General features: G+C 44.7%; 1 protein-coding gene across 1 annotated transcript in view; it reads right to left on the reverse strand.

Moving 5' to 3' along the window:
* Positions 1 to 9325: 9325 nt before the first annotated feature.
* Positions 9326 to 25752, reverse strand: part of CDS2 (CDP-diacylglycerol synthase 2) — a 40863-nt gene continuing 24436 nt past the window's right edge. Inside the window, exons 2-13 of the mRNA XM_034761783.1 lie at positions 24964 to 25106; positions 22926 to 23022; positions 21426 to 21523; positions 20320 to 20459; positions 18306 to 18364; positions 17451 to 17533; positions 16386 to 16473; positions 15165 to 15233; positions 13631 to 13783; positions 12552 to 12671; positions 11612 to 11715; positions 9326 to 10986 (exon numbers count right to left, since the gene is read on the reverse strand). Coding sequence (XP_034617674.1) covers positions 10857 to 10986; positions 11612 to 11715; positions 12552 to 12671; positions 13631 to 13783; positions 15165 to 15233; positions 16386 to 16473; positions 17451 to 17533; positions 18306 to 18364; positions 20320 to 20459; positions 21426 to 21523; positions 22926 to 23022; positions 24964 to 25106 — 1284 coding nt within the window. The 3' untranslated portion in view covers positions 9326 to 10856. The remainder of the gene's footprint in view (positions 10987 to 11611; positions 11716 to 12551; positions 12672 to 13630; positions 13784 to 15164; positions 15234 to 16385; positions 16474 to 17450; positions 17534 to 18305; positions 18365 to 20319; positions 20460 to 21425; positions 21524 to 22925; positions 23023 to 24963; positions 25107 to 25752) is intronic.

Below are 25752 nucleotides of genomic sequence, written 5' to 3' on the forward strand. Positions count from 1 at the left end.
ATTGAGTCCTAGTCTAATTCTCCCCACCCCAAAAAATAGAGAAATCAAACTAGACCTATGCTCCTAATACTACCTGCCCTCAAACACGCCAGAGCCTCGCCTGGTGCAACTCAACAGAGTGGCATTGAACGCTATGAATCTCAGTTGATTTACACCAGCTGAGAGCTGGCCTTTCCGCTAACGTGTCCGCCGTCACTGACTCATGAGGTGCTCCCATGTACCCACTTCCTGGCTGGTAGGAGGCTTCATTAGCACGACCCCTTGAAGATGAAAAGCACCCTGTACAAATTAGGGTAACCAGACCAGTACACAGCCATAAGCTTGCACTGGAGGGAATGGGCAGCAAGCTAATAAAGGAAGTGCTGCCGTTTTCTAAAGATGTATTTAGAGGAAGGGAAAAAGTCCCTCACGCAGTGTTATGATTCATTTGCGAATGGGACAGGTGGGTGGGGGCGGGGAGAATTAGACTAGGACTCAATAGACCGAGGTTCAAAATTCCCTACTCTGCCACAGATTTCCTGTGTGACCCTGGGCACAGCCCTTAAGTCTCTCTCTCTCTGTTTCCACATCAGTAAAACAGGGATCACAGCACTGCCCTACCCCACGGGGGTTTTATTTAATCTCCCAGGGTGAGGTTAAACACATGGCAGTGTGAGATATTACATGACCCGGGCTCTCAAGGTACTTTACATAGAATGACTTCATCCATTGTAAATTAAGGGCCATGTATAAATTAGCTTGGTAGTTAATTAGCCTCTCCTCTAGTAAGTCAGCATAATTGCATAGCTGCATTGTGCGAGCGATACAGCGTGTGCAGCCAAATGTCATCATTCAGAAATTTAGCGGGTTTTTAATTTAAATTTCAGAGTTAATGAAATACAATCACTTCTGAGAACTGATGAATACTGTATTGCGCAATGCAGCCATTTTTAGCAGAAGAGCCAATGTCTTTTACTAGTGGAACAGCTGCAACGTAAGCTTGGGTCAGACGTTTGTTTCTCATACATCTTGCACCATCTCCTGTGTGAAAGCAGAAGAAAGTCACTTACGTCACCGTGCAAAAGGAGGGGATCTGTTGCGATTTGAACACACAACCCGAACGTTTGTGCATAAGGAAGGTGCTTAGAGACTGTGGTGATAGACAGCAGCACAGAATCCTGAGACAGTCCAGTCTAGTTTAATGGGGCAAATGGAATGGCATGTAAACAGCATAAATGGGGGGGTGGCGGAGGAGGGAAACAAATTGCATTTGTTAAAGTAACAAGTTAGGACTTATGCAACCACCCTCTAGGTCTAGCTGGCCAGCCTAAGACCCAGCATTACCACAGAGGGTCCTGTGGCACCTTTAAGACTAACAGAAGCATTGGGAGCATAAGCTTTCATGGGTAAGAACCTCACTTCTTCAGATGCAAGAAGTGAGGTTCTTACCCACCAAAGCTTATGCTCCCAATGCTTCTGTTAGTCTTAAAGGTGCCACAGGGCCCTCTGTTGCTTTTTACAGATTCAGACTAACATAGCTACCCCTCTGAAGCATTACCAAAGTAACTTAGCGGTGTTCTTCCACACAGCCTGAGGCACTTTATGAAGGTAGGTTATCTCCATGTTACAGATGGGGGAAACTGAGGCACGGGGAGGTCAGTCACTTATCCAGGGCACACAGCAGGCCAGTGGCAGAGAGAGGACTAGAAGCCAAGTGTCTTAGCCCAGCCCTGTATCCCCTGCACCAAAACTGTCTTGGGGCCATTGTGCGCTCTGGGGTTTAAGAAGTTTAAATGGAATCTCATGATCAAAAAAATTCTGACCGACTTGCCACCTTTACACCAGCTGCAAGTGAGCTGAACTGGCCTCGCTATACTGACAAACCAATAGGTCTTGTTTACAGATGTTATTCTGGAATAAAGATCCTCTAAGATGTGCATTTAAAGAACTGTAGCTATTCCAGACTAACTCCCTATGTGAACATATTCCAGCCACTCACATGGTACAGCTGTTCTGGCCAGTTTCCCCTGTAGCTAAACCTTCAGCCTCTGAGATGTGGCAGGACTTGTACAGAGCCTCGCAATGGATTTCTTAAATGTGTTAACTGGTAGGTGGGTTGCCACTAACTTCTCTCAGCTGCAACAAAGTGGGAAGTGATTTTGGCTTGTGAAATTAAACAAGATCACAACTCAGACTCTGCATATTATGTATATACATTATATTACTGGAAATGCAGATGTTCGCAGTCCCCACCTAAAATGCAACAGCTGCAGCTTACTCAAAGCACTTCATTTTGGTTTTATTTTAAAATTTCCCAAGCATCTCAGTTTATTACAAATATAAAAAAATGAAAGAAAATTGGTGCACAAAAATTCCACAGCTTTCTGAATAAATAGCAGGATGAAAAAAAGCAAGAGAAAAGTACATACAGAAAATAAAAGCTGTTTAATGCTGTGGTTTAGTTCATGAATGTACATTAACAATATGTATACGTGTGTGTGTGTCTGTCTGTCTTCCACTAAAGTGGTTCTCAACGGGGGGCCCATGAGCAGGTTTCAGGGGGCTCAGCCAAAATAAACCAGAGAGGGGGCCGGCTTAGACTTGCTAGGGCCCAGGGCAGAAAGCCAAAACCTGAGCCCCACCATCCGCGCCTGAAGCTGAAACCCAAGCAACTTAGCTTCGCGGGGGGCCCCCTGTGACGTGGGGCCCTGGACAACTGCACCGCATGCTACTGCCCCAATGCCAGGGGCTTTTAATCCACTGGATATTCAGCAAAACAGTTGTGGCAGCACAGGTCGGCCATAGAATTTTTATAGCATGTTCGGGAGGCCTCCAGAGGAAAGGTTGAGGACCCCTGTTCCACTACAGTGCTTTACTTTACCAGATAGCCTGGTATTTACACATACTTCTCCACAAACATCTACCTAATTGGATTTTTTTTTCACCATAATCACTATTTTCATGTACATGAATGGTGCAAAAGTCAGGTGAAAACTGGTTTAAATTTTTTTTTTTTTTTTTTTTTTTGGTAAAAAAAAAAAAAAAACACCCGGGAATTTTTTTGGTAAAAACGGATGACAAAAAGCCACAATGCAGGAGCCCACAAACCCTGTCTGCCACATCCTGGGCTCAGGGAGCTAACTCCACACTCAGCAAGAGGTGCTTTGTGCAATAGGCCAGTGAACGGATTCACCAGCTATTGCCTCTTAGGGGATGGAGCTGCTGCACCCTCAGGACTACAGGAAAAGTTGTGTGGGGTGGGGGGGGGGAATGGGATTGCTTTCAGGGAGGATGGCTGGTTGGGTGGTTAAGACGCTGGCTCTCAGGAGATCTGAGATGTTTCCAGCTCTGTGACAATAGCTGTGCTTCAGTTCCTCCTCTATAAAGTGTGTATGGGGGGGAGGGGAGAGATTATTTCTGTTTATCTGTCTAGTCTAGTCACAGTGTAAGGCCTTGATCATGAAAGGTATTTAGGCCCCTAACTTCCACGGATTTCAGTGGGAGTTAAGCACCTTTGAAGATCTGGGCCTAAGCTATCTGGGCAGGGACTGTCTGTTGGACCCCATGATCTTAGTCGGTGCCTCTGGCCTACAACACAGAATTTAACCCATGCCTACAGGTGCCCTCCAGTGCCAAGCCTGGCTACCCATGGTTGGCATGGAGGGTTAGGAGGCAAGAAAAGGATTTAGGCCCCTCTAATAGTGTGCTTGAGGAGAGCCAACATCCCCAACGGAAAGTGCTGGTTCTCTCCCTGCGACAGCATTAGTGACACTGCCTTGTCTCCCTTTGCAGCTCCTGCTACTTCAGGGTGCTTTTTGAAGTGAGTTTGCAGGGGGTTGCATGGAACCCCTGCAAAGGTCTCGAGTTAAACAATGAGTCAGTCTAGTCAGCAATGAAAACCACAGCCGGGTGGGAAAATACAAGCCCTGGCAGGGACGTTAATGATGACCAAATTCTGTGCAACATAAGAACGGCCATACAGGGTCAGACCAAAGGTCCATTTAGCTCAGTGTCCTGTCTTCTGACAGTGGCCAATGCCAGGTGCCCCAGAGGGAATGAACAGAACAGGTAATCATCAAGTGATCCATCCCCTGTCGCCTACTCCCAGCTTCTCACTGAAGTCAATGGCAGCTGTGACTGCTCAGTGCTTCTGGAAAAGAAAATCTGTTAGGAGTCTGGGGGCAGACACAAACCATCACACTGGATGAAACCCACGGTCCATCTAGTGCAGCATTTGTGGCTCTGGAAGCAGCCAATACAAGATGCTTCAGAGGCAGGTGGCAAGAACACCATGGCAGGCAGATGAGGGATAATCTGCCCCCACATTAGGTTTCATCTTGATCTCTAATAGTTGGGAGATCCTGATGTATGAGTCTTAAGTGGATAAAAACATCCAGAGTTAGAGCTCATTTTTGGAAAGAATATTAAGTATCCGATCGCTGGGGACATTTAGGGACGAGAAGCTTGGATCCCTCTTATAAATAAAAATTACAGGAGAAGGTTTGAAACAGATGGGATCTTAGTTACCAGCACAAAGCAGAGGTTATCCCACCCCTCCAAGGATTAGCGATTACATTTTTCCTTGACTGCTACAATACACCAGTGCCATTTAAGGCACCATTAAAGAGAGCTCCTTCCTCTGCCAGTGTTAATAATTTTGCCACAGATAATGGAACTTACATATTTATTTAACAGTAACATACAGTATATAAATAGGGTAAATACTTTAAAATATACAATATATCACATTCTGACATTCAATCAAATAAAGGCAAGTCTACACGTATTGCTTAAAACATTGATCAAAAACGATGCACAGAGAAGTAAGCAGATTGCAGAGGACACATCAGAGCTGGGGAACAGTAACTCAGGGAAATTACTGTGGTACAAAAATGTAACTCTGGGTTTGGCTACAGGTGGCGGGAGGACCTCATGACGACAGATGCATGCGGACTCCAATTTTAAAATGGTTGTCTCCCCCACCAAGTCTTGACGACCACCATGGATGGTTTTTTGCATGGTTACATCTATTTTCCAAGTGTACAGAACTAGCAGGAAAAAGATTTTTGCAGGAAGATGGAGAATTCTCCCCTCTTTGTATACAGTGACTGCCTTGGCATTAGTGCTTGTGGGAGTCCAATGCATGCAGCAAACTAGGAGACCTGCCCTGAGCCATGTGAAATCAACAATTCCCAAAGGCCTCTGCAATGTACTTACTGGTGCTTCAGGTTTCTGTGGTGCTGTAGGATTCCCCACTGAAGTCAATGGCAAAAATCCCCCTTTCAATCAAACAGGAGCTAGATTCTGCAGATTATACTCACTCTGAGTAATCCTAATGAAGTCCAGGGGAGTGCACACAGGAAAGATACTACTGTGGAGTAAGGAACCACTCAACCCGAGTAAGCCTAGCAGAACCTGGGTGGTAATGAGGCTCTCTGCTGTGCATTCTGGGCCACTCCTGGCCTTCTATTCAAGCTGTGTCTAATCCACAGCGTAACTCGGGCTGCAACTGGGGTTGGAGAAGTCAGTTTCCAGTTGGAAACGCCAGCTAAACTGCTCCAAGCTTCCAAAGAGATTGGCAACCAGCGTGTGGCTGCTTAGAACCAAAGTCAGCCTATCTGTAGGCATTTGCCCCAATCAGTATTCAGGCATTTTAAAACACTGCTAACATTTACCAAACTTGCCCTATTTTATTTCAGGCCTTTAATGGAAAAGCTATTGTGCTCTATCCTCAGTACATGACGAACCTTCAACAGCCTCCCTACTGCTTTCCTGTATTATTCTGCACTTCCTAGGCAAGGGGAGAAACCACCATATATATGGCATTGAAGTTCAGCGTTCAGCCAATCAAATCTCCTGACTACAAACAAACTCCAGCTCCCTGGCTCTATTCTGATAAGCCAATACATGCCATAATCAACCATTCCCTCAGTTGAGAGCTAGGGTTTTAACGTAAAAGAGCAATATCTGCTCACATTTCAGATTAGAGGAGAACCCAACGCATACAGGCAGTAATGCAGTTCTATTCCACTATTCAAGGAGTGAGGTTTGCTAATTATGAAGTCTCTGAATGGAAAGATAGATCGTACTAACAAAAGACAGCAAAACCAAACGAAGTACCCTTGCCATATGCACCACCCATAGCAAAAATGAGCCTGGCACACAGGGCATTTATTGGGGATTAAATGGATTTAAGCAAAAAAGAGACAACTGGATACTATGCTCATCAAAACTAATACCTGAAGACATTTGATTCCAGCTGCTGTGCTCATTCATGGCTTGCTTATATTTTCATTTAGCTCAAAGAATATCAAGGAATTTTTAAAAGGATGTGCAACTGAACTTGGTCAACTCATCAATATGCACTCAGAAGGACTCGTCATCCCTTGTTACCTTCCCATTTCAGCTAGTACTCCCCAGCAACTGCCTTCATTGTCACCTCCACTCACCATCGCTGACCACGTAGCATCCTCTAACCTTCCGGTCTCTTAGCGGCTTGTAACATAGCTGAGTACCTACCTACTATCATCTATGGAGACACCTCTCTCCAAGCAGAGGATTTTAGGCCCCTGGCTCTGCTTGTGGGTGCAATGGGTCCCCCTGTGCAACCAGTTGCAGGATCAGGGCCTCAGTCTCCAGCATTCCCCTCACTTATTAGAGCATTCTAAAAAGCCCTTTAAATGGCTTTCGGCCATTTCATTTGACCTTGCTAGCAGGTAGTTTCAGAACCAGCCCATTTGTAGAGCTCTAAACAAGACAGCAAGGAAGCTTCACCCTTTAACAGCTTTGGGTTAATTCAGAGACCCAGAATGAGGAACATTACCTTCCTCTTAGCTCAGAAAACCACATAGCTATTGAATCTGTTCCTCAACCACTTGTTCTGACACACCAGCAACTTTGCTTTTGCAGTTTGTCTCCTTGTAGAGCAAGCCCAGAGGGTCTTCCCCTTTAACCCAACAGTGCTCACAAAGCAGCTACCACAGCATGCAGGTAACTTGCAGGGGTCTTGATTTCATGCATTTCAGCTATAGGAGAAAGTTCTGGTGAGCGCCTTTATGAAAATCTTGCCAAGGCAGCTCTGTTGTTGGCAGTGTGTTTCGTGAGTGCTAGCTACACAAAGTCACTAAATCTAAGGCCTCACAAAAGCTATGTTAGGACCAAGTTTAAAAAATATTTCAGGGAAGGACCTAGTCACCTGCACAACATACACAGATATATATGTTAAAGTTGATGGACTCCAAAGTGCACTCTTAATATTCAGATTTACACCCTGATTTTGTTGACATGAGGCAAAATTAAAGTTTTTGGCTCAAATCCTTCCTAATGCAGGCCAGAACCCAAACCCTGCAACTCCAAGGTTTTTAATCCCTGGATCACAGATTAACTACTACCTCCTCTGTAGCCTTAGATGAGTCACTTACTCCCCAAATTTCCAAAAGTGACCTCTCATTTTGGAATGGCCAATTTGAACCACTTAGGGCAAACTACCAGCATTTAGAGGTTTAAGAATGTCATTGCTTAGAAGCTAGTGAATGTATAAACCTACATTCAGTATGTTGCACTGCAGCTACTGTGCACAGGCTGAAATTCCCTGGTTGGTAAACCTGTTTCACAGCCAATTTCTACTATGATCCAAACTATAGAGCTCTGCTGCATATAGGGGACGGAGGGGGGAGGAGAAATATAGGGCTTTTAATAAACCAATGGATTCGTGCAATGAAGACAGGCTGCACCACGGAGCTATGCAAAACAGAGGAGGATTCTATCCTTCTGGTACGTAACTTTTTGTACAGCAAACACAGGGTGTTATCCCATAGTCCCTTGGATGTTAAACCAGTGTAAGTATTGTACACGTCCAATGAGCCATGCGACTGAGTAAGAGCAGTCAAACACAGGACACTGACAAGTAACAGCACTTATGAGTGCCTTTACATATAGAATTAATTTATCAGGATTCCTGACAGGTTTGAAGGTTCGTTTTACTTCACTTCAAGGTTGAGGAGGGGGCAGAAGTAGAGGAAATGTATGAACCCAGGTTTGAAAAACTGTACTCAGCCTAGTTCAGAAAGCTTTTAATTAGATATGTGGATGGCTATTCCTATCTCCTATGAGTATGCAGACACTCAAGAACCCACAATGCCCTCCAGTGTTCACAATCAGCATTAAAAAAGTCCAACATGAAGAAAACCCAAATCCTATAGTTTAAAATCATAAGCTTCCTCAAAGAAAAATATGCCTAATAATTGTAAAAAAGTATGAAGATGTAGAACAGATGAAGGGGGAAGACCAAATTCTCACATGAAAACAGGTGACAGTGTTCTTTTTCTATAGATCAATACACTGTAATCACATTTATTACACAGTACTGTAGGTTCGCTTGATAACTTGTTCATGAACATCTGCTCAAACACAGTTTAGGGTGCTGGAATTCTGGCAGATATTGGTATCAGACAAGAAGTATCCAAAATAGCAGCAGCTTTTGTTTTGCCAGGTGATTAAACCCCCCAAAAAGACCTAAGGGAGGAAACATTTAAAAACAACCTCCTAAATCGCCTTTGAAACCAAATTAAGGGCCTGAATTTAATGCCTTTAAGTCAAAGTCAAGACTCCGATGGATTTCAGTAGACACGACACTGGCTCTAAGCCTACAGTTCAGGAAAGCATCTGCTTAAAAATTAAGCAAAAATGCTTCAATACTACCCTGAATTGGGACCACAGAAACAGAGTCAAGTCATCCAATTTGCCGAGCATCCTCAGTGGAAGCTGAGGGTGTCTTGCGTGGTGCAGAGTCAGATCCTTAGATTGCATCTCACCTGGGCTCTGCCTTAATATCCTCTCAGCACCATTTTGCTTTTGATCAAATATTTGTTTGTGTAGCACCGCCGATGTGACTCTCTGCCCTCCAGAACTGCAATACAGGGAGAGGAGGAAGTGGCTGCTATGAAGATAAAAATACGCCAGAGGTATGTGGAAGCAGTGGTGGCATTAGACTATGCAGTAAAAGCATACAGAATGATCTCAGGTACTTTATTTTCACTTGCTAGGTTAGCTAGCTTCAAATATAGATCTGCGTTGAAGACTTAGGACAGTGACTTGCTTTCAAGACACTAACAACGGCATCTCTGTATGATCTTTCCCTGTTAATTGTTCCCCAGGTTCAACAAATATGTAAAATGTATTTCTCATCACAGCCTGGCTCACCCACAAACTATGGCGAGAAGTCACAGTAAAATAGAGTTTCCCTGATACATGACAATGTTAATACAACCCACAACTAAAATGAACTTTTGTGCTGTTAGATCACAAGCTATCATTCTGAATCTTGGAACCTCTGAAGTCAGTCTGATGGCGTTTCCATTTATTTGTTTTTATTTAAAAAAAAAGTATGGTATGTTTGAAGTCAAGAAATAGAGGGAAATACCTGGAAAACAATTACACGTTTCCAAACGTTAAGTGCAACATACATAAAACAAGACGGAGTCAGTGACGGAGAAAGGAGAGAAGCCTGGAAAGCTGACCAAACCCAGACTGACACGCAATCCCGACTACGGTCAACTCAGCAGCATGATGTCTAGAACTCAAGTAATACATCATTGGCAGACATGATCCCTGAAAGAAAAAAACGAAACAAACAAACAAAAAAAAAACCACCCTCCCCACACCAGAAAATAAAAACCCCAACAGCACAGCCAGCTGGGTACTACGCCCTCTGGACTTCCAAATGGGAAAATAAAGTTCTGTGAGTGATAGCTCTCCAAACAGCTAAAATATCAGGATGTGGTGTTGCCTACTCTTGAGAGAAGTTTTCATGCTTCAATGTTTTAAAAAAAATATGTACGTTATGCTCTGGATGGAAAAAAAGCCATGAAAAAGTGAACAAATTTTTTTAAAAGCTTGTTCTTACTTGGTAGGACTTCTTAAATAAAACTGGAATGCTTTTTAAAGGAAGTTATTTGATGTAACTTGAACCTCTCACATTCCCTTCTGTATTCCTGTCCCTGCTGTAAAGATTAGTTGGGTCTATTTTTGTTTAAATGGCACAGTAAAAATGTGGGTTTAAAAATCGACTTTGTTAAATAATTGCTGGAGTGGGGGAAATGTGGGAGGTACTACAAAGATGGCAAGTCGAAGTGTATGCATGGGTCTTCTTGCATGGATCTTATGTAGCAGGATTTGGGCAAACATTTCTTTCAGATTTGTTGAGCTTTCTGTTCTCTACCTGCAAGAAGTTCTATGCACACCCAGGCTATGGCTATACTAGGGGAAATGAAGACTCAAATTCATCGTCAATGCAGCTACCAGTGGTGGATAATTACAGGTCCCCAATTTCCCTAGCCTACATACAGGGATACACAAGGTTGCAAAAAGAACTACCAGTGTCCTCTCTATTCCACTGAGAGTTGCATGGCTTCCCATTTTCTTAGTATAGACACAGCCTGGCAGGGTTAGAGGATACTGATGTAAAAGTGCCCGTGTCTCATCTTCACTAGAGCTTACACTCCTGGAGCTGAACCTGGGCAGAAAAAACGCATGCATGTATCCCAGCGTCGACACATCCCCTAAGAGTAGTGAAGTCAAGCTCTGCCCATACACACTGAAGACAAGAGTTGCCACGCAGATCCGAGAGGACATCTTCACTCTACGGTCCTTTCAGTTCTTGATTCCTTTCCATCTAGAAGCTCCACTTTGCTTATTTTAACCAAAGCCATATAAATACATATTATAAAAAAACCCAGAGCCCCACAAATGCGAACATTTACAAGGAAAGGAAAAAACAACAGTGAAACGAGGCCTTGTTATTGTCTTAAGTCAGGCGAGCTGGGATTTCCTTGAGGGACTTGCCCTCTTTTTCAGTCCTGTTCCAACTGCCTGGATGCCTATGCGTCCTCAGAACTGGCCAACATACCCTTATCAACAAGGTGCGCCTTTAACGTGTTGAAGATGTGGACCTGCTGATCTGGCCGTAGAGCTAAAAGCTGCTGGATCAGTTTGCTTGGGTTAGGACCCCTGCAACAAACCAAAGAAAGAACTGTTTGCAATGAATCCTAACTCCAGGATCTGGTCGTCTGGGTTCAGATTCAGCAAAGCACGTGCCTAACTTCGAGCATCCTTAAACAGCATCCCCATCCCTCAGCATTTCACAAAGGGGACTAGCCTTATTCCGCCACCTCCATTTTACAGTTGAGGAAAGAGACACAAGGAAGTGAAATGTAAAATAGTCTTTAATTTCCAATCAATGGAAGAAATTATTCTCCTCTCCCATTAGAAGGTCCCCATAAATTCAAACAAAACAACAAAATGTCCCTCCAGACCAGTGGTTTTCCTTTCCATTCAGTTATAAAGCTATCTGCCAAGGCCCAAACTAATGGGAAAGAGTTATTCCTTAGTATATGCTCTGGTGAGCCCAAAAGGAGAAGGGAAGCAGGGATCAGTGGATAGGAGACAGGACTGGAATTCAGGAAACACGGATGCTATTCCTGGCTCTGCCACCTGCCTGCCGTGTGACCTTGGGCGAGACACAATCTCCCAGGCTTTTTCCCCTCCTGCCCCATGTCTTGTGTATTTAGATTTTAAGGTATCAGAGTCGCTCAGTTGTGGCCACTAAGTGCTGCCATGAAGCAATAAATAATACCTGATAAAACTTGCAATGTACACGTTGACAAAGGTAGCCATCAGGTACTGACAGTCAAAGCGATCCATGATCCCGCCGTGCCCTGGGATTGTGTTGGCGAAGTCCTGTGCAATCATAAAAGTTTCACTGAGCTATGCCAAAAACCTGTTATCCACATTTACTGCATACACGTAGCGTGAACGCACTGTGTGACACCGCATTCTCCCAGAACATCTGCCGATAGCACTAAGCGCAGCCTAAGGACGCTGTTCATCCCCCATCCCCAAAATTACTTTTTCAACCAACAACACTTCTTGCAAACAAGCGTTAGGGGGGAGGGGGAAAGCTCAGTGGTTTGAGCATTGGCCTGCTAAATCCAGGATTGTGAGTTCAATCTTTGAGGGGGCCATTTAGGGAACTGGGGTAAAAATCTGTCTGGGGATTGGTCCTGCTTTGAGCAGGGGGTTGGACTAGATACCTCCTGAGGTCCCTTCCAACCCTGATACTCTATGATTCTATGATATCAGGACTGAGGAGCAGGAAATTCCAAAGAGGTTAAAGTTTTATCATCTAAAACCCTGCCCCACTGAGCATCCTGTATGTTATGGTATAAAAGGTTTATATTTACATATAAAGGACCCTCTGCATGTGCAATGTGTTGGAGAAAGCTTCAGCTTGTGGAATTTCCTGATCTGCAGGTACTCAGTTTCTCAGCCTCAATGTTGCATCAATGTTAATTTTAGCATTTCACTGTTGTATTTTATTAACCCATCTTTCCTCCCTCCACTCCACATGAGAAGAGCCCTCCTCTTTCCCCACAATATTGACAGAAGCCTCCTCCAACCCCGCCATCCTCTGACCTGGGGCATTGTTTACGGTGATGACAATCAAATGTGCTAGCTTCAGATGCACCTGCTGTCTGATACCTGACTTTGGCAGAAGGGGGCTACCCATACACTACCTTGATTTTGAAGGCTCTCTTAAACCCACTAGCAAAGAATCCTCCAAAGGGCCCAATGAGGGATGCAAAGGTGGAGAGGGCGATGCTGTGGATCTGGAAGGGATACATCCGGACTGTTTTCTGCAGACAAGGAGGGTCAAAGTGGGAGAAGGATCAGAGAAAGGCATTGTGCTCCATTGAAATCTATCCTAACCCTGCCTTACTGGAGTCCAAGGTCAAGCTTTTCAAGTGACTAGTGACTTTGGAAGGCCAACTTGAGGTGCCAGGTTTTCAGAAAGTGCTATGCATCTGCCCTCAAACTCAGGCCCCTTCAAGGCACTCCGAGTTGGGCACCCGAAATATGTAGTTGCTTTTAGAAATCTTGACCAAGGTGTTAATCACCTCTATTTAAACCCAATTCTGCAAAGACGAATCTCATACGCATACTGTACCACAATTCACCCCTGCTTGACATCAGAGCAAAGCCAGGGATATATCTGACCCATTTTGTCACTATTTCCTTGTATTCCCCCATCTGTCTGTATCCATCTGTTGTCTCTTGTCTCATACTTGGATTGTAAGCGGCTTGGGGCATTGATTGCATTTGTTCTGTGTATACACAGTGCCTAGCACCATGGAGTCCTGTTCTATGATTGCAGTGCCTAGGTACTCCTGTAATCATCTCTCTATTTTGCTAGATCCCTTCGTTTGCACGCAGAGCCCTTTCTTGCTTCATAGAAAGTCGAGCTGGAAGAGACCTTTCTTGCCCACCTCCCCACCTCTATCAGGGTAAGATTGTTCCCTACAGTATGTTCTCCTGGGCTCTGTCCAATTTAGTCTTAAATAACTTAAGAAATCTGGCTTCCACCACTTCCCTTGGGAGATTATTCCATGGTTTAACCAGTCTCGCTATTAGGGGAACATCTCCGAATATGAAGTTTTCCTTGGTCAGTTACATGCAGTTACCCCTTGCTGCATTCCTTTGTAGTACCTTAAACTAATCCCGTCCTTCCTGGGCATTTCCAGCCCAGTTAATGTATCCCTTTTTAATGGTTATTGCCAACCTATCCATCATTGAGAATGCACATTCAGAGTCCTACCCAGCGAATGACAGACTGAATCACCAGAGGGATATTATATTCTTGTAGCTGGAACAGCTCAGATGGCTCACAATCCACAGTGAAGCTGTTGGAGTCATTATTGAATTCCACGGGACAGGTGAAGCACCGGTATCCAGACATCAAGTACGACAGCTTGGTTGTGGGAAGCAGAAAAGGCATGTCAAGAGAAACTAAGGATACAGGCAACTTAAAATTCAGACCTTTGCTTGGTTGGTTATTGGGAGGGTGGGCGTTAGGCTGTGCAACTGCCTCCCCAGCTCTGGCCATTTCTCCCTACACACTCAGCTACTGAAAGGGTTTTTGCTATGGTCTCTCTTGGCCTCATATTTATTGCTGTCCCTCCTTCTCATCCTTGATTGCTCCCTTCCTAAGCATCCTCGTTTTTTCTCCTTCCCCTCCACTTCTGCATGTTATTTTTTTCCTCCTAAATGTCCTTCAATCTGTTTTTATGTTGCAACATGTTAAAATATGGCAATGCACCAATAGTAGAAAATTCAGATCTGGGCATGCATCCCCCTCATCAGATGGCTCTGATACAAGCCTTACCCATTCACCTGAACGCTGGAAGGAGGAATGACATCCTCGGAGAGAGAGAGAGCTGAGATTCAGGGCTGCGAGTCAGCCACATCCTTGGCTCATTAAGAAGCTTACTCTCTTGCAAAGCATTAAGTTGACTAGAGGAATGGTAAGCGGCTTCTTTTCATGTACATCAGCTCGGAAAGCAGCAATCAGAGTAACTGCATGATCAAGACAGAGCAGACAACTCCATCCAGCCAACTTGCATTAATGAAATCCTTCCTTAACAGATAACAGCCTGACAAATTGGGACAGTCCTTGAACTTTTCAGTCTTCATTTGAATTACCCAGCTCTCTCTGGGCTTTATGCAACTGCACAGATATTAAATGTGGCCTTATCCCCCTCTCCCCACCCCCAAAAAGTCCCAGGGGGATAACATTCTGCGACCAGAGCGCTGAGCTCCCCACACAACCTTGAGGCAGATACTACAGAAGTGTAGCAGAGCAATCACTTCAGAGGATCCCAAAATACTTTGCCAGCACGACAGCACCCACTGAGATGTTGCAATCTCCAGCATGCACAGTGGTAGTAGGCAAGAGGAAAAATCTAAGCCTACGACACGAGGGCCAAAACACTGTGTTACAAAGAGAGCCGTGGCAAATCACTAGCGTCCAAGCAGAGCAGACTGCTTTCTCTGCCACCCTGGCCTCTATCTGTACAGCATGTGTGGCACTGGGAAATCCCATGGAGTCTGGATGCTATAGGTCTGAGAATATCAAGCCCCACTTGAGAGGAAGCGATTTCTCAGCAGTGGGTTTGAGTCGTCCTCACTGGAAGGCAGAACAAGTCAGTTTAAAGCCCGCTGTAAAACTTCAGACAACTTGGGTGGAAGAGAGCACAAAGCTTACGTGTATTCCTTAGCCGTGGCAGGCAGACTGCACCGGTGCATCTTACTATGGAGAGAGAGCCAATTAAATGCCATGGTGTGCTACCTACCAGCAGTCCAAACAGAACAGTGGCAAAGAACCCGCCAATAAAACCCTCCCAGGTCTTCTTTGGGGAAAGCTGCAGATACAAGAAAGAGAACATATTAAAAAATACCCTCAAGGTCCACCCCAAATAGCTCTGCGAAGCCAATGTCCACCTCCCACAGAAGTTAGATGGCAATCAATATCCCCAGCTCATGAGTTCCAACTGGGTAAAGGCCAATACATGCAGATCGTAGGACAGATCCTCTCACTCGGTCTGACCCTAACTCGCCCATTGGGGAATACCTCTGACAAGGCCAAGTTCCCAGATGAAGGAGAAGCAGGCACATCACCCTGCCTTGCAGCCCCCAAGGCAGAGCAGTGGCCAAAATACACTGCAATCTGACTATATTTAAAAGCATTTAATATAATCTTAGCAAGGTACGTATCTGAAATGTTACAACTTCGGGTTATTGGTCAAACACAGAAACATACACACCCTCATTTCAGCCATTAAAAAATAAATAAAAGGCCCATAAAGGGAATGTTTATTAGTCGCTGGGATACTCAACCCACTTCATTAACAGCATCCCTGGAAAAGCTTTTTATGGTTTCACCCATAAGGAAAAAAAATTAATATAGAGGAAGTTTTTCATTACAATACACTCTTCGGAACCTTTAGTTTGACATTTTCTCATCACTATGGAAAGCTGTTCTCAATGCAGACTGTGCATTTAGTCTAGAATAGTTCTCACTGGCTTTTTCAAGTCAAATATTCAATAACTCCAGCTTGCATATGCTGCAATAAAGAAGAGCTATTTCTAAACTACCTCCTCTGATATGTAGTCAGCAAGCCCAGACCGCGCTGTACAATGCAAGGAAGAGTCCATGCTCCCAAAGAACTTCACCAGGTAAATAAACCGAACCTTTGTAGGAAACCGTGTCTTTTAACCATTAGCATGCAGAGCTTGGGATGGGGACAGAACTTAAGTAAGGGCCTGATCAGTAGACATTGGATCAGGATCTAAGGAAGTGCAATACAGCACAAATGATACACAAGCCCTGGCAAGTCTTCCTTCATATTCTTCACCAAGGGTCTTTTCAAACAGTGACTGATGGGTGGAAAGTTTTGAGGCTGGGATCCAAACGCAAAGGCGAGCTCCACCACCCTGATCGAGTCTCCAACCTTGGGTCAAAGGCTCCACAGCAACACAGAGCCTGAAGACAGGGCTTTGCACAGCTGACAAACCTTGATGAGTGGGGTGCGGCCAAAGAAAAACCCAAACATATAGGCCATGATGTCATTGCAGATCACACATGAAATCGGGACAATGAACCTAGGAGGAAGGAGAGAGAAGCCATTCATAACGGGCACAACTACAGGAGTCATTTGACGCTTAACCGCAATATGTTGCCCACATTCAGCTAGTGCCCGCTTGGGTAAGTCTGATATGGCTACACCATGTCAGACTGACTCCTGGGCTTTTGCAGTAGTGTCATTCGTCCCAAGGCCCTCGCCAGCTGTCAGATCAGTTCTATGAATTCCCCCTTGCTGTGTTCTGCGCTTGCTCTAATGTGTAATGGGCTGTTAATCAATCACCGTGATTAACCCCAGAAGCAGCTGCATTTCAGGGGTGAGCCAGGTGCTCTGCCGCTTGTAAAGCACTTAAGAATGGTTCAGATTGCACACTGTACAGTGTACTACGAGCACGGTAAAGTTCTTTCATTATGGCTGATACAAGGAACAAGGTGACTGAGGATATTGGACTGAATCCTCCATTGCACTAACCTCACACACTGGGCAGCAGCGGCAACAAACTGCCAAAGGAGGCTGGTTATAAAGCCACCTTTCTACCCTCTTCCAACCACTCCCCCTTCCTAACACTTGGACCTGGTGGCTGCTTTAAGTTACACTGGCAGCAGCTGTGTCCCAGGGACCACCTCACCAAGCATGAGTGGCTGGAGTGCATGCTCTCTGCACCCACCCCCTATTCGAGTTAGGATGACAAAAGCAGCTACACTAGCTTTATGCCATCTGGGAGCCTTCTCAATGCCAGAGGAATACGCAGCTGCCCCTTTAGAGTGGCTTTCTGGCTGCTCTGCATTGACTGAGCAGCGCAAAGCAATCCAAAAAGGGCCTGACCCATTGTTTGGCTCTCTTATGCAAAGCATGTTGTAGTCCCTTATGGAAGGCACATCCTATCCCTATGCTTGTTGGTTAAAAGTTTTAGTAAAAAGCACTTTAGCAAGGAGAAATCAGGAGCATACACTATGCAACACAAAGCAAAGTCACACGTAACAGGCACCAACTCACCAGATCATTCCGTCAAACAGGTTGTGAATGATGAGGTGCGACTGGGTAACAACAATTAGCAAAGTCACATGGGTCCAACCAAACTGGAAGAGAAAACAGCATGCAGTCCAGTTTGCCTAGAGACATTTCTCGTAACAGCCTACGGCAGAAACCAGACGCCGATGAATACTGTTTGGAGTGGGTTATGTCTATGTACATCTCAGGCGGAAACAGCATGATGTAAACACAAAGATGGCAGATAGTATCCCATCCCTACTTCGGAGTTGAGCAAAGCAACATCTCCATTACCATTCAGAACCTGAGTGGGAGGATGTTTGACATTCCTGGACCAAGTACCCTTTAGCCCACACGTATCCCATACATCTTAGTGTACTTTGACTAGAGACCTGGAACATAAGAATCCCCATATTGGGGATGGTCCATCTAGTCTGACATCCTGCATCCAGAAGGAAACAAAAGCATCCCAATAAAGGACACAGGTAGCCAATCTGTGCATCACTATACTGTGGTGGGGCCAGTCTAACTCCTACAGATGATTCCACCAACACCCTCCAGGCATGAGGTTTGAATAACCTTGGACAATCACCTTAGCTTGCACAGCTGAAAGGGTTACTAAGAAATGCACTGCAAATGCAGACAATGGAATTCACATTTCTAAGGAAATCAGTCAGTTCAAGAGCCAAATGCCAAATACTTCAAGCTGCCAGGAACAGCTTTTCCATTAAGCAGTATCACAACACCCAGGGGACACAGAAGCATTCACAGGCTTCTGCTCTTCTAAACCATATATGCAAACAGCCTCCATCTCCCAAAGCTAATAGCTCCGGAGCAACAAAGCCGTTTATTTAATCTTACCATGTAGAACTGGAGACGGTAATGCTTTTTCACCAGACTCAGGACAAACATGCAGAAGCCTTGTGGGAAGAGAAAAGAAAAAAGAGCAAGATCAGATCGTGCAGTAGTAGGAAATGCCTCTCGATTTTCCATTACATCTGCCGTATCACTGCAGCATCTCTTGATTGTTTCGGCTACAGAACAGAATCAGCAACATGAGGATGATGTGCACCGTGGATGCAAAATGGTTAATTAAAGAATGGAAATTGTTTTTTTTAAAAAGGACTTATAGCCAATTAACCATGATCACCCCTATGCAGGTTAGACTGTTTTCTGCCAACAGCTAATCATTTATTCTACCTCTGATCTTCCCACGTAATATCAACTACAGAGTATTCTTCACTTACCTGTTTAATGGCACAGAGTTCTTAATTAGCTGCTGCGTCCACCCAGAGGTGGCTGCATTTACACAGTGATACTCTTTAGATACAGTTTGTCTGCCGGTTAAGTTGTTTGAGTGCTTTAGGGTATCGTGATAACCCTCTTTAGCTCCTAACCTCCCTCTCCCAGTTTTTAACCAGCCCCCGACACCTCACAAATATCCCATGTTGCTAGGACCATTGGAAATCTAGCACAGCTCTCAACAGCAAGTGCCGCTCCATTTCTAGGTTGAAGCTCATCCTAGGGATTCATAACTCACAGTGAGCTTGCTAGCTGAGAGGAAACACCTCCACTTAATCACCAGAAAGGAGGAGTTAAAAATAGATCTACAGTTTATCCTGAGTCTGCCTCTGCACAGTTTACACTGACAGGAGAGTTACTCTAGGCCTGGAGCAGCGTTGCTGAATTGCCATGAAAATTTACCAGCAAAGGCAAGAAGTCTACTCCCCTTTCTTTACCAGAATGCAAAAGAAAAGGATCGTTTACTCACACATCAAAATATTAATCACCCAGCCAAGTGGCAAGTAAAACTTTGCAAGGCTAGCACAGGAGAAAGAAAGGTGGAAATTACAGTTATTCTGCCTAGTCACTGCACAATGGAAGTAGCATCAAAGAGGACTGTAGCTTCCCATCCGATGCAGAGGGCGTTTTGGTCACTTACACCGCACAATTAGGCAGGCGTGGATCCAGTTCTTAACAGACGTGTTTGAACCCCAAAATAAATCTTTACAACGGCCACCGAGACATAACTCAAAGCCAATGATCGCTCCATCTGCCACAGATGCTTCACTTCTGGCTCGTTTCATGGCAGGGGTGAGTCACATTTGGCTTAGAGGTGCGAAAGAAGCCTGAAATGAGGCTGCACGTCGCAGGTCTACAGAAAGAGGAATATTGCTCCAGGGGCTCTGAGTCAGGCACCTTTCCCTACTAACGCTGCATTCACGAAGTGTGCGCGTGCCAGGACTGGAGACTAGGGGAGGCAAAACAAAAGGAGGAGAGGAAAGATCAAAAGCAAGTATCAAGTTCATTTAAACCGAGTCTCTGGAGAGAATCAGGTATTTACACCAACACCCTACCTAAACCAGACACTGTCTGCTGGGATGGAAGGACAATCCTCAGCAAGGAAAGGAGGACGTGTCTTTCCCCCAGTAAATCAGGCAAGAAAAAGAAACTGAGGAAGCAACAACACTGCTGCTCTCAAACCCAATTATTCCCTATTTTGTAGGCTGTCTTTCACAACAAGGCTATCTTAGATACACAGTAACTGAGCACCTCACAAGCTGTCAGGTAGGCAATTGCTATTATCCCTGTTCTATTGGCAGGAAATGGAGGCATGGGGAGACTAAGTGATTTGCCCAAGGTCAAGTAGGGAACTGAACATGGATCACACAAGCCCTGGGTTGGAACTCTAACCACTGGACCATCCTTCCCCACACTCGTATTTTGTACGTAAGACAGAGCAAATCCACTGGGGACACTGGAGCCCGACCTGCCTACAGGAAAAAAAAAAGTTGCATTTCAAGAGGCTGATGACTAACCTCAGCTCAAAAACAGCAACGAGACAAATTTAACTGGCGGAAACAAATAAAATTACCTGTTAAGTAGAGGGCAAAGGAAATGAAGCGATGGTATTTGCTGAGAATTCTCAAGGGCTCCTCTCGCTGTACCAGGGTGAAAAAGTAATCCGTTACCGTCTCGCCGTAGAAAAAGTAGTTTACACACAGCAGAAAGTACCTGTGAACAGAGCAGCATTCCCTTTAATAGGAACCTACAGGGGAATGGGACATGGTTGACCCAGTAGATCATTAGACTAGTACACTTAAGAGGTTATCAGCTTGCACTATCTACACTTCGTGCAGGGGGGAGGAGACGCCTGAAGGTTGACATACTGGGCAGCAGAATAATGGTGATTTTTATTTGAAAGTCTGCAGAAAATTCACTCACATTGGGGGGGTGGACAGGAGTAGAGGGTCAGGGCCTGATTCTCACTTGCACTAAGGTGGCTCGGGCAGTGTGAAGGAACCTTACTGCAAGTGCGGGGGGGGGGGGGGGGGGCGGAAATAAAATCAAGCCCTCACATTTTTTCTAATCAAAACATTAGATCTTCATGTAGAAGCCACGGCTCCATTAAATGCAAATACTTGGCTGTCACCCAACCCCTATGTTACGGGAACATGTCAACAGCCCTGTTCAATTTTTGTACAGCATTATGGTACTTAGGAAGCTTTTGCCTTTAGGTGGCACTGCTTAACAGTCTTCTCCAGGTTCCTAGCTACTGGAGGCAGTGCTCCCCTCCTTCACTGTGGCACGCCATCAGACGCTGGGTGCAGCCAATACAGTTTCATCCCAATCGCACAAATACATTTCAGTAGGTAAATATCCCAGATGGCTCCCTACACCCTCAGGCCTGAGCAATGCAACTGGAACCACAAGTCAAACGTCTACTCATCGCTTCGCTCAGTAACAGCATTCAACACCACCGCCCGGCACAGATCAGGAGATTCAGACCTCGCTCTCATCAGACAAGCAATGGAACCAAGTGTATAAATATTACAAAAGATGCCCAGTGGTGGCTGGCTGCACATCAATGAGGCGTCAAGTGATTCAAAAGCACTCTAGACGAAAGGCATTATGCACATCGAGAAGGATCGTATTGTGCTCCTTGACTCTAATGAAGACCGCAGCAGTCGTGCTGCTTACCAGCTGAGGGTCCTGAACCAGGGCAGCTCATATGAGCGATACACATTGTAGCCAATAGTGATAATCTCCTGGAAACACTTGATCTGGACACACATCACCTGAAAAACAAACATTAAGAAGCAGCATCATTCACAGATACACTAAACCAGGACCGGATAATCTGCAATGGGATGCTAAATGCATGTAAAAAGTGGGAGCTTTAGACTGACCCTTACAGGAGCCACAAGGAGAATTCTTCTATTGTCTTGCAAGTGACCTCCCCTTCCCCCCCGCACTCCCAAAGCTGACATAAGGGGACTTCTCCTAGGCTGAGAAATTGTTCACTTGCTCAACCTGCTTACAGCTAGAGCTAGCAGCTTTCCCTGCCAGGCAAAACACGCTCCTAGCCCTACTTCCTCCAGGGCCGTGGGTTGGCCCACTCCAAGAGCTCACAGCCTCACTTTAAGTTATGTTAGCACTTCAAACACTGGCTTTTCTATCATGAGTTCGGCTCAGTTCTGGGGAGACAATCCGGCCTTCACTGGCACTGACAAAAATCACTGTTCATCCCATGCACTCGAGAGGACTGGCACTTCAAGACCACCATCGAGGGAGAGATAGCTCAGTGGTTTGAGCTTTGGCCTGCTAAACCCAGGGTTATGAGTTCAATCCTTGAGGGGGCCATTTAGGGATTGGTCCCCCTTTGAGCAGGGGGTTTTTCATAATGGAGATATCCCATCTCCTAGAACTGGAAGGGACCTTGAAAGGTCATTGAGTCCAGCCCCCTGCCTTCACTAGCAGCTCTAAACAGACTAGCAGGACCAAGTACTGATTTTGCCCCAGATCCCTAAGTGGCCCCCTCAAGGATTGAACTCACAACCCTGGGTTTAGCAGGCCAATGCTCAAACCACTGAGCTATCCCTCCCCCCCCTCCTGAGGTCCCTTCCAACCCGGATATTCTATGATAAGGGAACATGCCCAGTAGGGATACAGCCAGACTGTAGTTGGTACAGTCTTTACAAATGCAACGAGGCTGTCGGATGGGTTTCCCACAGCAAGGACTGGACATGGAATCTCTGAAGCTAAAAGCACACACCTCTACAGCCTGAGCTGAAAATCCTGGATCTGTATCAGCTCTAAACAGACTCAATCCCGAGATAAAGCCACGCCGCAAGCACATATTATACACACAGAATGCTCAATGGCAGACCAACACTCAACCAGATTCAGCTCTCCACCCACGCACCTGGGCTGCGATAGCAATAAAGGAAACAGGAGGATTCCACCAAGAAGGCACCAATTAAATAGTAATTGTGACGAGGAACCTTATTCCCTGCAGATCACTGAGCAGAACAGCAATTCGACCAGCTTTCGGTCGTGACCAAACAGGACCAGGTTAGCGCTAGGAACCTCGAGGCAAAAGGCTCTGTGTATCCATTCACTTTTTTCAGCCATCTAGGTCCCTGACAACCATTCTCCCATAACGGCCCATTTAACGAAGGGTTTTGAAACAGCACTTACAATCATCATTAAAACCATGGGTCCCAGGTAGATGATGATGAAGAAGAACGCAATCATTGCCAGAGTGAGGATCCCTCTGACCCACCAGTTCTTCCATCTAGATCACAGGAAGAGAAAAGTGAACATTAGGCTATGGGCCTATCTAGCAGGAAAGCAGTGAGAGATGCACTTATTATCTCTTCTGAACAGCCTCCTGGTGAAAGGCGGAAGCAGGAAACGGCGGTGTATCCTTAGCTCGGGGGCAGTGAGAATGTCATGCTGTTCCATTAACCCAGCTCTGGTGCCAAGAGGAATGTGGGTAAGCTCAAGCTCACACAGCGGCCATTTGGGTAAGCTCAAGAAGGGAGCTCCATGCTGGGGGACAGCACGGAAGGTGCTGAAGATTCGTTTGGGGTGAGAAAGTGACAGATGAAGGTGGCAGGGAGTAAATAGGAATAGACAGTTACAGAGCCTTGCCTAGTCTGAATTAGTTTTGTAGGAGTATTTTGCCCATTTTACAGACGTAGAAATGGAGATAAAGAGTTGCCCCAAATCACACAGGAATGGCATAACTGAGGTTCAACCTCAGGCCCAAACATCCAGTACCCCCTCAGTCCATTAGGCCATGCTGCAAAGAAACCTCTCAATGATAACTCTCTAAATCTGCTGAAATAAAAGGACCATACCACAATTCTGCCAAAGAAAAGCAAGCTCAACACCAAACTCGCTCAGCCAGCCCCAAAGCTCTCTCCACAGGCTAAGAGCAGGAACAGAATACAGAAATTTTAGCCAAGCCAGTCCCTCCAGAGCAGTCAGTTACCCATGAGGTGTGTTGCTCCTGTCACCATCTACTGATGGGATAGAACAGCCTGCCTAGGTTGGTTAAATAGTGGTTAGTAAAAATAAAAAAAAAAAAATTATTTAAATCTGATTTTTTTGATAAAATGCTTTTTGAGGAAAAAACTTATCTAAAGTTAGTTTTAGATAAGATATATTATAGCTCAAAGATATCTCATTGTGGAATAGGGATTATAAATTCTAATTCTATAGTATGAGACAATATATTCATGAAATGTTTAAGAAAGGTTCCAATAGTTCATGGATTAGAGACCCAATCTTATGGGGTTTCACAGGCTTCTGTATAGATTATTTAGGTTCATCTTTCTATCTACCCAATGGGACTCAGTGCTTAGTCTACTCTAGACGATACCATCAGAGAAGCTTAGTTTTGCAGTTCTCAATCTGTCGATTTGTCTCCAGAGGTAACATGCTTGTTAACAGCAAAAATGTTTTTAAATGAATAAATAATATATAAAAGTGAGAAATAACAGACCTCAACTCTATTGTCCCTCTGCAAATTTGTGTACAGAGTCAATCCCTTACCTCTCTCTAAAAGTGCAAAGTTTCAAAAAGTTCAATGAATAGAAGATTGTTGGGGGCAGGATACATCTGGACAAAGAGAAGAAGTCTGGAGATAAATGTGAGAAGCGAGGGATATATGCTTGTTTTGTTAAAATATTATATGTTTGCTGTTGAAGAAAAAAATCCAGAATACTTAACGTGGTTGTTTTAGTTAAATAAAACAATTTAAATGTCTGTCTGGTGATGTTCTCCTCCTAATACAGCATGGCAAGAAAATCCTCCGAATATTAATGATTAACCTGTTGAACTGGAGATAGTTCACCTCCCAATGACTTCATGAATATCTGCTTCAATTACCTTTGATCAATGAAATAACCAACCAATCATTCATTTTCTGATATAGTTGTAAAAAACTCACCTGAAAAGTTTTCAAAATAAACCACTGTTTAAAAATGTATAGTGTGTACCTTTAAAAAAAAACAACCACCCTATATCTATCTCTGAGTTGTGAAGAATATGTATATGTATTAAGGTTATAACATTCAACCAGAATGCACTTTTATGTAGAAATCTGTGATTAAATCAAGTCTTCCTGACTAGTGATTTAAATCAAATCCACCCTCATTAGTAAAAAAGGGAAAGTGCACCAATTTGGTAGGAGCCCCAGAAGCAATGGGGAAGTTGTATTTAATGCTACCTTGAAGATAGGTTGGACAGGGCCCTGTTTAAGACCTCAGGAGTGTCATCTGATGTAGGTGCAGGAGGGGCCCCTCCAAATTCTGATTTGCTTTCGCTGTCCGATGCAGTCTCTCCATCCAGCTTGTTTTCTGACTCAGACTCCTGCAGGACAAACACAGGCAAACAGTTGTATTAGATACTGGTGATCATTCTTTTGATCTTAATTTAAAAATGCACTAGATCAAGTCAGTCCGCCCTTATTCCACTCTATTTCCTCTCAGCACAGCCTGTAGCTAAAAGGAAAAGATGGCAAGATATTCTGGGCACAAACTGGCTTACTTCATTGACCCTGTTCTGGTTTGTGAGCCAAACACTTATGTGATAGAACCTATGGGGCAGAACCACCTGCAACTGAAGCCAATGAAGGTTTTACTATGGACTTCAAAGAGAAGGGGTCCTTTTTTGTATCACCAAAGGTGCTTTGTAGTTGTTCTAAAGCCTAAACGATGCACCAGAGGTCACGGGTACATGAGTTTGTCAAGAGGTGTTTGGGAACCCCAGGTGGGTCTCTGAGTAAGCAGTAACTCACAGAATTCAAGTGAAAGGTCTCCAGAAAGATGGGGAAGACTTGTGCTTTTGGAGATTGTTCTCTGTACATTTCTATGCAATGGCTTAACTCATGTGCATTAAAATTAATGCCAAAGAAACCCCCAAAATGCCAAGCAGGAAAAACACAATGTCCATAAGGAAGAATGTCTCATCATTTAAACCTGACTGTCCCTTTAAGCCACCGCAGCAACCAAATATC

This window comes from Trachemys scripta, chromosome 2, assembly GCF_013100865.1.
Source record: "Trachemys scripta elegans isolate TJP31775 chromosome 2, CAS_Tse_1.0, whole genome shotgun sequence".
NCBI lineage: Eukaryota > Metazoa > Chordata > Testudines > Emydidae > Trachemys > Trachemys scripta.